Source organism: Carassius auratus, chromosome 1, assembly GCF_003368295.1.
Source record: "Carassius auratus strain Wakin chromosome 1, ASM336829v1, whole genome shotgun sequence".
Taxonomy (NCBI): Eukaryota; Metazoa; Chordata; class Actinopteri; order Cypriniformes; family Cyprinidae; genus Carassius; species Carassius auratus.
This window is the reverse complement of record NC_039243.1, coordinates 14,750,469-14,764,905: the sequence shown is the minus strand read 5'-3', so window position 1 is coordinate 14,764,905 and position 14,437 is coordinate 14,750,469. Positions and strand designations below refer to the sequence as shown.

Below are 14,437 nucleotides of genomic sequence, written 5' to 3'. Positions count from 1 at the left end.
TTTCACTTCAAATTTAACAGGAATGGATTCTATATTTTCCTCATTACATGAAATCAAAGAAAAAAAGGTAACATAAAAAATGTAGGTATAAGCCTGATGCTCCATAACTATAAATGTTGTTAGAAAACATGTTAATAACCTTGCAAAACCCTTCCCCAAACCCAAACATTCTAAGAGTGGTAAATATAAATTCATGCTCCACTCTATCGAATCACAAATACTTTAAATTCATTTAACATAGTATAATATGACTAAATATGTCCTTTCCATGGCTACCAAATTTCAATAAATAGACTTAAAATGTAATTAATGATATACCGTTGTTGTTGTTTTTTTATGAATAAAGTTTTTTCTTCTATGGCTTCCAGATGTAAATAATGAATTGAAATGTTTAGTGACTAGAATCAATGCTGTATGCCCGATGATGAAGCCGATGAGGATGATGGACCACTGATATCATGTGTGTTCTCTCTTCTGTGTAACACGGAAGAAGACATTTTGAATATTGTTTCAGTTTCAGTTCCCTTTGACATTCATTATGGACAATACAACGAAGGTCAATGGCAACCGAAAGATTCTTCAAATTATTTTCTTCTGTATTCAGGTTTGGAATTAATTAATTAATTAGTTTAATTCGTTTTTGAATTAATTAATACTCACACACAGTAGCTACTCCCACAATAATTGTGCATTTCTGGGATTATGAAATCAGCATAGACACGGAACAAAAAGAAGAGTTAACTCAACACCTAAATTTAGCTCAAAATCAAGTTATATAATTTACGACGTTTCTTTTGGAAATCTATATTCAAACGTTTATATTTCGGGAGGATTTAAATCATTTAACTGACATACGTCACTCGTTGTTATTGTTCTTATTGTCTGTTTACACGATAAGCCTACTTCACCGAGTTCAGTAATAACAGAATGTTTCAATCCTAATCTGTCTGTTTGGTAATAATAGTATTATATAATATTACAGTGATGGTGGCGCATGTCCCCAACGCTGGTGCGATTTGCTGGTAGTGGCGTCAAGATCCAGAAGGCGGCGTCGTGGCGTAATGTGGAAGCGGAAGTGAAAGTGAAAGAACCCGTTGTTCCAAATGTTCCGCCCATATGGTTCCGCCGACCAATTAAAACGCTCCGTTGGTTCACTTCCGTGGTCTGGTTCTTGATGATGTTTTTGCGTCATTCTATCAAACACGAAAGGCTCGGTTACTGGAACGGTAGAAATGTCCCCATTGAAAAAAATCACTGCGTTGTTCTTCATGAGATGAAGAAAGAAGATCTAAATCAAAACATGGTGACGTTTTCTGCGTAGTCCCAGGACAGGATTTTCAACTAAATCTCATCGAGGGATACTACTGGATCTTTAGAGACTTATCGGCTGCCTCCCCTCCAGGTAAATCCCTAAACGGCTTCAAAGCAGAAGTATGAATATATACATCTGTTTATAAATACATACTGAAACATGCTTACATGAATAAAACTCCAAATATGTCACGTTATGTAAGTCAGTCACGGTTTTAATTTATTCTTAAATTGTTATCGTTTATTATTTTATTAAATGTATTGATGTAACATTCTGAATAGTCATTTTTATTCTGAATAGGTTTCATAGATTTTTTTTATAGAATTTAAGTGAAAGGTAAGCCATAAAAAGAGCACGCTGTCAGTGGAGGCTGGTGGAAAATTTTTAGAGAAGGCGCCACATCCAACAATTTTAGCAAACATCCCGGTATGATTTATCCCAGTATATAAAAAAAGGAAAAGTATTACGTTTTAAATAAAGATAATTATTTTACCAAGTTCAACACTGAGGATGATATACTTTCTTTTTTTGTGAGGAAAAAATAAATGTTACATTTATTTAGACTGGAGCACGAGTGTCAAACTCAATTCCTGGAGGGCCAGAGCCCTGCAGAGTTTAGATTCAACCGGAATTAAACTATCCTGAACCAACTTATCAAGTCCTTTAGGCTTATTTGAAGTCTACTCTGCAGGGCTCCGGCTCTAGGAACTGACTTTGACACCCCTGTACTAGAGCACTATCTAAAAGTGACAAAGTCAAAGGTGACAAAGTGATGTGACAACAGCCAAGTAGTGTGACCCATACTCCGAATTCGTGCTCTGCATTTAACCCATCCAAAGTGCACACACACACACACCAGTGAACACACAGAGAGCAGTGAGCAGCCATTTAGGCTGCAACGCCCAGGAAGCAGTTGTGGGTTCTGTGCCTTCCCCAAGGCCACCTCAGTCGTGGTATTGCTGGCCTAGAACCCACAACCTTAGGGTTAGGAGTCAAACTCTCTGACCACAAGGCCATGACTTCTATAGCAGTGATAGGGGAAGCCGCCCCGACCACGAATCATAAATATTCAACATGTCTTTGTCACATTATGGCACACCACACACTATAGGAGTAAAACGGTTAAATCTAGGATTTTTTATCCTCATGTTTGTGGTCTATCACATTTTGAAAATCTTATAAGATGTAAAAAATCTTTTGGTGTGTACCCAGCATAAGGCTGCAGGCAGATGAGGTTTATTTTTTCAGGGTTGGAGCGAAACTCTGCAGGACGTCAGCACTCCAGCTGTTCTATACATAAATAGATAACTACAAGTCGAACTGCAATACCAAACATGACAACACAGAGATGCCAACAAACCACTATACTAGTTGCCTTAACCTGACTTTATATAGATATACGGATCCATTCATAATTATTAAACGGAGCAAAACACTCACACAAAAAGCAAGTAAGAACATTCAGAATTTATTGAATGTTAGGATCTGAAGGCGGCGTGACATCACAGTGAACAGTTCCTCTGTCAGACTGAGTGTCGATGCACATATGTATATAAATACTACTGAGTCTGGCCCCTGCAAACTCTTACAGTGCCCATTGTAAAACACTTGCTAGACATGCAGCCTTACTCAAATGTGCTCGTGCAAAAAGCACTGTGGTTTTTACTCAGCACATTGCTACTGAGCACTGCACATGCACTAACCCAAATGTTATCAGTCCTGCAAATCTGAAAAATGTTTCTTGCTGTATTTCTTAATTTTTAGATTAGATTAGATTCAACTTTAATTTCATTTTGCAGAGTACATGTACAGAGCTAATGAAATGTCGTAAGCATCTAACCAGAAGTGCAAGAATATACCCCCGGTTTCACAGACAAGGCTTAAACCTAGTCCCAGACTAAAATGTAAGGATGAGCTGTATCAACTGAAAGAAACTTGAACTGATTGATCATAAAATATATCAGTGCCTTTGTTTTGTCTCAAGATGCACACCAGTAATGTGTTTTATAATGCATGTTTATGAAAAATTACTTAAATGTCCTAATTGAACTATGGCCTGATCCTGGTTTAGTCTAAGCCCTGTCTGTGAAACCAGTCCATAGTGTTTTATATACATATAAGTGCAGAGTAAGTGAAGCTCTGATTTACATGTATGTGTGTATGTTCAGAATATAAATAGAAATGCAATGTATTTGTTTTGCTGTTTATTTTTTTACCACATAATACGTTTTCAATGTGATACTGAATATCCTCCCTGTATTTGATTTTATTCAGCGTCAAGATGCCAGTGGACAGAATGAGAATGCGCCCCTGGTTGGAGCAACAGATTGAGAGTGGGCAAATTCAAGGTCTTCACTGGATCAGTGAAGTAAGAGTAGAAATATGCCATTAAATTCTAATTCATTTAAGTATAATATTTAACTGCTTCCCTCATCTAGCCACGATTTACTAATAAAAAGGAATGAATGAATAAGCCATGGGAAGAAGTTCTTATTTTTCATGTCATATGCATGGTACAGAACTTTATATCTGTATAAGTTAAGTCTGAATATGTAAATTGTGTAAATTGTCTTTACCAATAACTGAAAATAATCTTGTAATTTTGATCGTGCTTGACATGTTACTCAACTTTTGGAACATGAATTGGGTAATAGTACACTACCAAAATGTTTCCATTAACAGGAGAAAAAGATGTTTCAGATACCATGGATGCATGCAGCCAGACATGGATGGGATTTGGAAAAGGATGCACCTTTATTTATGAACTGGGCCATTCACACAGGTAGCTGTTGTCCATTGTCTCTTGTATAAAGAATGTGGCTTTAAGTTGAATGATTGCATTTCTGCAATATATCCACTATGTATTGGAGTCTATTCTTCGTTTACATAAAGCTTTGAACATATTTCTAGGGTGATTATTGTGTTGGTTCTACTGGTTTTTTGACTGCATTTTGTTGTACAAGATTTTGATTCAGTTGTTAACCAATTATATTTCAAACAGGAAAGTATCGCCCAGGTATTGACAAACCAGACCCTAAGACATGGAAAGCAAATTTCCGCTGTGCTATGAATTCTCTACCAGACATTGAGGAAGTGAAAGATAAAAGCATGAAGAAAGGAAACAATGCCTTCAGGATTTACAGAATGCTTTCCTTATATGAAAAAACTGTAAAGAAAGGTAATGTCAGTCATTAACGAAACACAGTACTATTGAAATAAAATCCCATGTCATTCCATAGCATTTTTTTCTCGTATTTTGGTGTAGAAATTCTAATGATGAAATTATAATGCATGTTGTCTTTTTCAGGAAAGAAAAAGATGGACCTGGAGCAAAGAGCAAAAGTAGGATGCATGACTGTACACACAAACACCAGTGAACATTTCTTACTATAGCAAATAATCTCACACCTATGTTTGATTCCTTAGAGGGTTTTTCAGAAACGGAAAACTGGCATTCCCAGAAAATATAAAATGACAAAAGAACAAAGTGGAGAGAACTTTATGGAAGATACTACACCAGACAGCACTGTGCTATTTGCTGGTAAATAACCAAGACACGCACACATTCCCTTATTGCAGTAAAAAAATTTTATTAAAAAGTGGTATTCAAAAATTAATAATCTGTTCTCAGTGTTGTTTTCATGTAAAAGCAAACTTATTTTTCAGATATGTTTTGCTAAAACAGATCTCTAGATTTAAATGTAAATGCCAAATGGTTTCACATTTTATAACATTCATTATTCATACATTTTACTTAAGCTTAAAGGGATAGTTTGCCCAAAAATAAATTGTCATCATTTACTCTCAAATTTTTACAATCCTTTTGTGTCTTGTAAAAGAAGAAAAAATAATATATTTTAACGTATATTGGTAACCATACATTTTCCTGTCCCAATTGACTTCCACAGTAATTTTTCCGTACTAAGGAAGATAGTAGAGATGTAACGATTACTTGTTTGACGATAAATCATGATAAAATTCCCCACGGTTAGTATTACCGTTTCATCTTCTAATTATCATTAAAACCGTATTAAATTACCATGATTTGAACAACTGATAAATACTAAAAGCACAGTTTCAGTAACAGCATCACGTGCGCACAGCACGCAGAGTAGTTTCGTTTTGAGTGGAAAAGCTGGGAGGTTTTAAAAGAGTGCTAAGAGAATTATACAAATGAATATATAAATGATTTAATTATAAAAATGTACCTCTGAAGGTTCTGATTGTTTTCAGAAATGATTCACTGGCATTTTGTTTTCATTTTAGCTTCATGTAATACCTGCAGGAAGTGTTCTTCATCGCAATTCTGCTTTGTTCATGGAGGTTACGGGAAACTGCTGTAAATCAGCTTTCCCATAAACGCCACCTGCTGTCATAAAGTGGATTTACAGATACTTATATTTACATTCAGCCCCTGCAGTTTCTGTCTAGCCAAAAACAGACAGAATTGGCGTGCCCTGCTGTAAATTTTGATGGGTTGATGAAAAACATTCCAAAAAACAAAGCTTATGTGGATACTAGAATTATTCATGTAGCAGATAAAATGCATATAATCATTTATTAATCAATTATCATTTTGACTAATACATTTTCTTTAAAGGCTGAAATGCGATGTTTACCTTTTTATTAAACTTTTTCAAAGCTTTATTTGAACATTTACATCAAAAATCTCAACATGCTGTTAAACTGTGGTCAGTCAAAGTTGTCATTTTAAATCCGGACATCATTGTTAATGTTATTGTTTTAGTGATTATACAAACAAAGTATTTTTATTTGTTGTTTGTTGTATTTTAAATATAAAACTTGAAGTGATTTGTCTTGGTACTTTTTATAACATAAAATAATATAATACTACCGTGATAATACTGATAATCATGATAATTTTGGTCACTATAATCGTAGTAAGAAATTTTCATACCGTTACATCCCTAGAAGATAGTTAGCACCAACAACTGTTTGGTTCTTCACATTATCTTGGTTTTATTCACAGAATATCTTCTTTTATGTTCAGTAGTCGAAACAAACTCATACAGGTTTGAAACAGCTGGATGATGACTAAACGATGACCGATTTTTCATTTTTGGATGAACTATCCATTTACGTATCCAAATACTTCTTCAGTAATTTATTGCATATTGATTGGTATGCCATGAAGGGGCTTTAACACTACATCTAACATACATTAGCCCAAATTATGAAAATGTGTTTTAGTAGAATAGTTAATGTCTCTAAATCATACATGCTTATTCATCAACAGAGCCGGAGAGCTCCACTGTGCCTGTGTCATCATGGAGGGAGATGGCTGTAGCTGAATTACCTGATGTGTGTGCAGTTGTTGAGGTGGCAACGGAAAATGAAGAACCTGCGATTAGCTCCACTGATACGTGTCTGCCTCTCCAAGACTCCCATGTTTCATCCTACAGTGGTAGGTTATTTTTATTTTTTTTGCATTCAATTCTACTGTCTTTTTGTATTCACCACAGGAATGATAAACTACATATTACTGCTACTATTACAGTATTATGTTATTGTTGGCCACAAACACAGATTCTCTATTTTCTATTTTGCCTCCACAGAGAGTGACACAGAGAGCACAAACAGCGAGGAAGACTTAGCACAGGTACGGATGTAAATTGGTAAAAAACATTCCAAGAAAAGGATAACTTCCTTTTAAAATCTTCCCTTTCGTATTTTTGTATATAATTTAGGCTCTTATATCTTATGAAATTGTGTGCTTGGTGACAGTCAGTTATAGCAAATGCACTACAATTTAAAAGTTTGGTGTCAGTATGATATAGTTATAGAAATATTTTCACTTTTAACTACTTGCATAGAAGCATGCATATTACTACAATATTAGCTGTTTATTAGTACTTCTAAACCATGTTAATGCCTTTTCTGCATGACCATATTTTAGATCCTTTAATCAAACCCCATACCTAAACAATAATCATTCTAACTATTAATAAGCAGCAGGTTAGGAGTTTGAGCAAAGGTCATAGCTAATAATGAGAATTGGTCCCCAAACTAAAGTGTGACCAAACATGAATACTTTCATTTAATTAAACAAGGATGCATTAAGTTGATCACAAGTGACTGTACAGGCACTTTCTATTTAAAAGAATCCTGAATAACATGTATCAAAGTTTACAAAAAAATATGAAGCATATGAGAACCAACTCAGGATATTGCAATGATTTCTAAATCATCATGTGTCATGGCTGATGAAAGTTCAGCTTTGCCATCACAGAAATTATATATTAAACTTATAAAATTGTAATAAGATTTCACAATGTTATTGTTTTACTGTATTTTGTTAAAATAAATGCAGTGTTGATGAGCACAACGTAATGACCTCAAACCATTGAACAGTAGTTTTCATAGACATTTCATTGTCAAGCCGCAGCCAATTTGGGATTTTAATTGTATTTTTTTTTTTTTATTGTGCTAAGACTGTTATAAACTTCCCCCTACAGCTTCCCCAGGACTTGTCCTTAAAAGCTTCACAAAGATCATCGTGTAATTCTGTGTTAAGGATCCCATCTTCAGCTCAATCCTCGCCAAACACATTTTTCACATCAACAAAACTCAATTTCAAAGTGACCAGCAGCAGAGAGGACTCGCCCCTAATTGCTTACAACACTCCTCCATGGTTCGCCTGCCCATCGAATTTGCAAAAAGTCACAGCCGTGCGACCCTCAAGCCCTGCCCCCTCACCAGATCTCACCAGCAGCCTGGCTTCTCAGGCAAGTGTGATAGCTAAAGCTGTGGACCTCTCTATTGCAAAACACAAAACACTACAATGAAGTCACTTGAAATTTACAACCCGCTGCTATTCAACCCATAATTCAGAATTTATCAAGTACTCTCAGGGGGAAGATTTCCCTTAAATATCATCCATTGTTCAGCTCTTAAAACCAAATGGGAGAATTCCAAGCTATCTAAATCCGTTATACATATATATCTGAAATATTTTGCAGCACTCTACCTCCTTCTCATAACTGCATTAAATATGTAACTTGTAGAACTACCTCACAGATGTGACAGCGTAAGCTAGTGATGATGCAGCATTGGGAGAATACGCTTGTATTAATTTTGCATTGGAGTGGCATTTCATACTTGTTGACCGCAGATGTTATAAAACAAAGAATGAAACCGAACTGTTACTGGGGATTTTTTAAGGGGAATTTGTGTGTCTTTCTACAGGGTACTGTAGCACAATATTGAAATCACACTTTTGCGAGAAATTATTAAGGTTTCAGTACATTTATACATCAAATTGTCATGTTTGAATGAACTGTTTTTGCAAATTTGATATTTGTCACTCCGGAAAAAATCTGGATTATTAAACTGTCTGTATGGAAACTTTAAGTTTTACTTAAGGTTCAGCTCTTCCTTGTTAGTAGGGCTATGAATACTTGAATAGACGCACTAATTTGAGTCGTGTATTAACTTGTCAGACCGTTCTCTTTTGTTTTCTGAAACACTCTTATTTTAAGGTAATGAGATTTTGCTATTGGTTTTGTATAAAATATTTTTATACAACAGTCACTAATTTGCATAATGAACAAACAAAGCATGGAGATTAAAAAGCAAATATAAAAAACAGGTTTACTGTAGTGTCAATGATTAAAAAGTTACACAATACAAAATCTTTTCAACAATCATTTGTTGTATAATGTACATAAACAGTGGTTAAAAGTGTTAGTAGTGGTAATAGTCAAAAAGATGAATGTGGAGTAGAAAAGCAAATCACTTATTTTGCTGCATCTAACCTTGATTTTACAATAGAGGGATGTGAGGTCAGTGTTTTACAACTCTGTATGCAGTGGCCTAAATAAATTGTATTCTTGGTTTTCACCGTTTGTGATGTTCATTCTTCACGTCATTTGTTTTGTCTATAATTTCATTTGTTTACATTTATTCATTTAGCTGATGCTTTTATCCAAAGCGACTTACAATTGCTATATATGTCAGAGGTCGCACGCCTCTGGAGCAACTAGGGGTTAATTGTCTTGCTCAGGAACACATTGGTGTCTCACAGTGGAATCGAATCCAGGTCTCTCCGACCAATGGCATGCGTCTTATCCGCTGCGCCATTATATTATACAAAACTAGTGGTATACAATTTCATGTCATTAATGGCGCTATATTCATAAAGTTTGTACATCTATAATGAGCCTATTTTTGATGCTCAATTATGTTTAACTGAATTGATAAGTTAAAAAAAAACACTGTTGCACAGCTAATATAAAAAGTCTCAATCAGATGTGACTTAAATTCTACATTATACACAGATGTTTAAAAGCAACAGTCCACCCAAAAATAAAAATAAATAAATTAACAAATCGTTCACTCCACAAGCCACCCAGGATGTAGACAAGTTTCTGAACAAATGTAGAGAAATTTCTGACTTGAATGGGTGCTGTCGGAACCACTCCAAACAGCTGATAAAAACATAACCCGCATGACTACAGTCCATTAATTAACATCTTGAGAGATAAAAAGTTGCATGTTTGTTTATCTGTAATAAACAAATCCATGAACAAGGCATTTTCACAACAAACCGTCGTTTTGGCCAAATAAAAAAAAAAGTCTATAATCCACACTAACACTGAAAAAGCCCATCCCTTGTTGTCCTCTCACTTCAAAATCTACATATTGGTTTAGAACTGGTTTTGACCCTTTTTACTTTCAGTGCATGATCTGTACATATTTCTCACCCGATTCAGATGAGACTACTTCACTGGTGAAAGCAATATTATAGATAGATGACTTGTATTTTAGCCAGAAACAACTGTTAAGTTAAAAACTGAATCAGGAGAGAAATGTGCACAGATCAAGCACAACAGGAGATTATGAACTACGGACTCATATTTTGACCAGAAACGCCATAATAATGGATTTGTTTAGAACAAACACATCGATTTTCACATACCAGGACATTAATTGATAGACTGGTGTGCAAGTGATGTAATGCTTCATTTCTCCAAATCTGCTCCATCTTGGGTGGCCTGAGAGCGATTACATTTTCAGCAAATTTTCATTTTTGGGTGAACTGTCTTTATAACAGTCCGTGCTAACATTTGAAGTAAGATTGTATATTGTTGCACTTGATACTCTTAAAATCACATTTCGATTTTTCTGTAGAGGTTATACTTAAACCTGTGTACAGACTGGCTTTTACCAAAATTAAGAAATTGTTTAGAAAACCAAGTATGTCATCCCCTTCATTTTAGGTGGTTTGAAATGGTGGGCAATCAATACCACCAATCTGGATGATGTGAAGAAGAATAGCGGTTTACTTCTCAAAGTACGGCAAATAAAAGAACTTGAATCCTCTTCGTCCCCGAACTGCACAGCTTATATAGATCACATGATAGACTGAAACAAAAAAGGGAAGAGCAAGAGTTGAACAACTTCTCTCGACTGCACAGATAACTTCACAATTCATAAAACTATATTATCTAAGGTCCAAAATCCACTACTGATATTCACAATGGCAAACCTGACTAATATATTAAAAACACATTAACTCTTACCACCAGGTATGAAGAGAAGAAATCCAGGAACAAAGAAAATTGCACTTGAAACACCTAAAAAAAAAAAATGTATAAATACATGGCTTACGTGATAACACAGGAAAACGTTAGCATAAAACCTACTGTTGATTTAGATTATGATTATGATGATCATTTAGATTATGTCTGAAGGTTGTGTTGTCTTTGTTTTTTAGGCATGCAGAGCACTGATTTATTAAGAGATATGCTCCACTTATAATTAGATGAAAGGGTTTGTGTTCTAAAGCAATCCTGCTCATGTTTCATAGTTATTTACAGCCAACGTGACAGGTCTTACCTGCGTGAGGGTTTAACTGTATGACAATGCCTGTAAAGATCAAAGCTGATAGGAAGGGAGAGATAATACAATAACTTAACAGCAGACAATTGCATTTGAATTTACTGTCCATGCTCAAGAGTTGACAGCAAGGTAAACAAAGACAGCACTTTACAAGTCAAACAGAAACAGCAGCTCCCAGACACCTTCCACCTGAGACCAGCAATACTTGTTATGATCAAAAAAACATCTCAAAAGTTATGAGAGTCTTACCAACTCCAGTGATTAAGAGGAGGAATGAGGCAAGAACAACTCGTCTGTTCTTCTTCACCAGCGGGTGAGACGTCCACCTGGGAACAATCCACACAGAACAAAGCACAAGGAAAGGAAAAGAAGATCATAAACTATTTTAAATGTACCCAACCAGAGGGAAAATCTTACAGAAATATCTAAATGAAGGGGGTTGGGGTTGTTACCCGCAGCAGTGGGCAGACAGCTGTGTGACGGAGCTGAGTGTGCTGAATGACCACTGAGAGCTGCAGTAGGACAGAGTAGCAGGATCACTGGAACACAGACAGACACATGGCTTGACACTGGGATTTGATGAGTACTTGTACATCAAATGTAAAGCTAAATATTTTTTAACTAAACTTTCTCTTAGTTGGCTATTTAATGGCCAGTTTATTAGGAAGTTGGTCACTTGTTGTCCTCTAATGAATAATGTGCTGCAAATTAAGATGCTGGACTAAGGATTTACAATTACCTTAAGTGTAAAAAGAAACAAAACGTTATAAGATAGCATTTCTAACAATATCTACAGTGAATGACAATTAGATTTTTATCACAGCAGCTACATAGATCAAAACATGTCAGCTTCACAGACCACTTCTTATTCTGGATGTTCAATCGGTCAACAAGAAAAGCTAATTATAATAATAATGACAGTTGAAAATGTACATTACACTGACAAACTCATCATCAATGACAATTGCGGTCAGCTGCATCTGAAGCTCTTAAATCACAGGTGGAGATTTTAAATTCTGATTTGTTTTAACTCGAAGTGCTGCAACATAGCTTGAATTAAATTAAAACGCCCAAAACAAAAATGGGAGTTAACTTTTAAATCCGGACCAATTTTAAACTCTGCTTAATGAAACCCTTATGGGTGCAACCCATCCTTCATTTCGTACTATGCTGCTCGTATTATTACATTCAATATGCAATAAAATTTTATTGCTTAAAGAGAATTTTCAAACCTGATTTTGAAGAAGTTATTGAAAGAAGAGTTCACAGTGCCACCTAAAGCATCTTCATTTTCCAGGTTCTGTGGGTGAACACAAACTGAAGTTAGTCATATTTGCCTGTAAAAGACTAAAGAAAGCGACAGTTGTGTAAACGCCTGACCTGATATTTCAGATTACTGTGTTCAGGAGTGCCGGCGGGTCCAGAAGTTTGTGTTTTGGCAAATGAAAGCGGTCCAAACATCATCTCTCCCCCATCCTTCTCTCTCCCCTTCCATTCCCCCTCATCCTCTCCAGGCATCACTCCTTCCTCCTCGCCCTCCAGGACGAACGCGTCATCGATTGTGAATGGTGTCCCCATTGCTACAGGCCCTCAGATACTGGCTGTCTGTTAACTGATAAACACTGTAAAGTTGATGAACATCTTAGTTTAGTCACTGTCCTCTATACTTCTCACAATGCAGTATAGTGACAGCCCTATACAATTCCTTTACAAAATACACTAATGATTTTTTTTCTCTCTAAATCACTTAATCTCAACTGTAAGTATTAGTAAAGAAGAACAAACAACATTCGCTTCTTTAGAACAAAGCTGCTGATTGTGGCTAAAGTACAGACCATTTCAAAATGTAAAAGTACAAGGAAAAGGGTTTTTGGCATTGTTGAAAGTGTTGTCATTTTGTTATGATTGCAGTTGTTTATTTATTTGTTTGTTTAATACTGAAAAGTGCCCGATTGTGACATAGTAATGCCCCGAGGAAGCATGTGACTGACGCGCGCTTCCGCTTGCTCCTAACAACAGTGTTCGCATCCGCCCCAAAACAATCTACATCTTGCGTATTATAAAAGAGCTCGTTACATGCGACACGTCATTTTATGTATGATACAATAATAAAATGTGAGTTAAAACCATAGCATGTCATTGAAAATAACAGTTGTTTTATTTTGAGGCAAAATGTCTACTGCTAATTTTACGAGTCTGTGTTAAAATTGAAAGAGTCGAACCTCCCGTTATCAAGACCAACAATAGCGCAACATTACTAAGGAAGAATCATCTACTTACTGTCCATTAATCTTGATCCTCGTCAGTTATTCATAAAACTGTCTGGTATGATCCATAGATCACTTTCAAGGCACACAAAGTTTATAAAGCCGTTTAAAATTATTATTTACTCGCCGGCGAAAACCTTCAACCCAAACTTTGTTGCTAACAGCTGCTTCTGTTTTGTGGGTCGAGTCTAAACACACAAAATTATCGGTTGTCTCTTCAGCGACACCCGGAGGACTGGAGTATCCAGTAATTACCCTAGTCACTATCCACGAAAATTTTGATACAGATGATGTATAGTTTGAGATTTTTGCTGATATTAACTGTATTTTGTGTTACAATAATAATAAATTATAATTCATTTAGTAATTATAAAAAATTATGTAATTCTAATTGTAAAATGCATTTTCATTGAATGAGTGGGCCTGTACAAACCACCTGTAGTAACACACTCTCCTCTATGCGCACTAGACACTTTTCACACACTGCTATGTGTACAAAATCCCCCAAAAGACTCAGTAATGTGTGTATGTTTACATGCTCGTGCACTGCAAATCATCTTGCACTGTTCCCCAGTCAGCTGCTTGACTTACGAGGTTTCTCTTTGCACATGTACAGTATAATGTGAAGCATTCCTATAGTTTGTATTTTTTAGTTTATATATAGGTAAACATTTATATAGTCAAAATCTGTCAGTAGGTCAGTTGTGTATAGGTTTATACAGAATTGTTCTATGTCTGTATTAATTTAGATATTATTATCTGTAATATTATTTTAAACACTGGGCACAAGGGCCTATTAATTGCTTACAGTACCAATGTGTTTCTGTCCGAGTGTTTATTTTGAAATGAGTTCTTAATATGAATTTTTCTTAAATCATTCATAAATACATTCTCCTTTAATTTAATTTTATGTAAGAAAGGATTTGTGTAAACACAAATTTGCTATGTTCTTGTTTAAGGAGCAGTAAAAGGGCCAGTGCCTTTTTCTTCGGTTCAA

General features: G+C 35.5%; 2 protein-coding genes across 4 annotated transcripts; one reads left to right on the top strand and one right to left on the bottom strand.

Moving 5' to 3' along the window:
* Nucleotides 1-556: 556 nt before the first annotated feature.
* On the top strand, nucleotides 557-9,535 carry LOC113079184 (interferon regulatory factor 2-like). The gene is made up of 10 exons (XM_026251428.1): nucleotides 557-604; nucleotides 983-1,402; nucleotides 3,587-3,680; nucleotides 3,995-4,094; nucleotides 4,314-4,490; nucleotides 4,620-4,654; nucleotides 4,739-4,853; nucleotides 6,570-6,737; nucleotides 6,889-6,932; nucleotides 7,789-9,535. The coding sequence occupies exons 3-10, from the start codon at nucleotides 3,594-3,596 to the stop codon at nucleotides 8,116-8,118; spliced, it is 1,056 nt and encodes a 351-aa protein (XP_026107213.1). The 5' UTR covers nucleotides 557-604; nucleotides 983-1,402; nucleotides 3,587-3,593; the 3' UTR covers nucleotides 8,119-9,535.
* On the bottom strand, nucleotides 8,905-13,648 carry LOC113079268 (transmembrane protein 134-like). Of its 3 annotated transcripts, none has more exons than XM_026251597.1 (8): nucleotides 13,454-13,648; nucleotides 12,554-12,785; nucleotides 12,406-12,473; nucleotides 11,626-11,712; nucleotides 11,423-11,499; nucleotides 11,171-11,215; nucleotides 10,855-10,908; nucleotides 8,905-10,696 (listed from the first exon to the last, which is right to left on the bottom strand). In XM_026251597.1, the coding sequence occupies exons 2-8, from the start codon at nucleotides 12,749-12,751 to the stop codon at nucleotides 10,614-10,616; spliced, it is 612 nt and encodes a 203-aa protein (XP_026107382.1). In that variant the 5' UTR covers nucleotides 12,752-12,785; nucleotides 13,454-13,648; the 3' UTR covers nucleotides 8,905-10,613. The 3 variants fall into 3 exon arrangements, with proteins under 3 accessions (XP_026107382.1, XP_026107317.1, XP_026107441.1); XM_026251532.1 differs by having other exon boundaries at nucleotides 12,554-12,795; nucleotides 13,454-13,638; XM_026251656.1 differs by lacking the exon at nucleotides 11,171-11,215 and having other exon boundaries at nucleotides 12,554-12,795; nucleotides 13,454-13,639.
* Between the last annotated feature and the right edge of the window lie 789 nt (nucleotides 13,649-14,437).

What these genes read in the sequence shown, in the direction of transcription:
- LOC113079184 (XM_026251428.1), top strand. Translation starts at nt 3,594, where the DNA reads ATGCCAGTGGACAGAATGAGAATGCGCCCCTGGTTGGAGCAACAGATT. An exon ending in GTCTTCACTGGATCAGTGAA is followed by an intron (nt 3,681 to 3,994) that starts GTAAGAGTAGAA and finishes TTCCATTAACAG; the next exon opens with GAGAAAAAGATGTTTCAGAT. An exon ending in GCGAGGAAGACTTAGCACAG is followed by an intron (nt 6,933 to 7,788) that starts GTACGGATGTAA and finishes TTCCCCCTACAG; the next exon opens with CTTCCCCAGGACTTGTCCTT.
- LOC113079268 (XM_026251597.1), bottom strand. Translation starts at nt 12,751, where the DNA reads ATGGGGACACCATTCACAATCGATGACGCGTTCGTCCTGGAGGGCGAG. An exon ending in AATAACTTCTTCAAAATCAG is followed by an intron (nt 11,713 to 12,405) that starts GTTTGAAAATTC and finishes TCTGTGTTCCAG; the next exon opens with TGATCCTGCTACTCTGTCCT. An exon ending in TCTTCTCTTCATACCTGGTG is followed by an intron (nt 10,697 to 10,854) that starts GTAAGAGTTAAT and finishes TTTTTGTTTCAG; the next exon opens with TCTATCATGTGATCTATATA.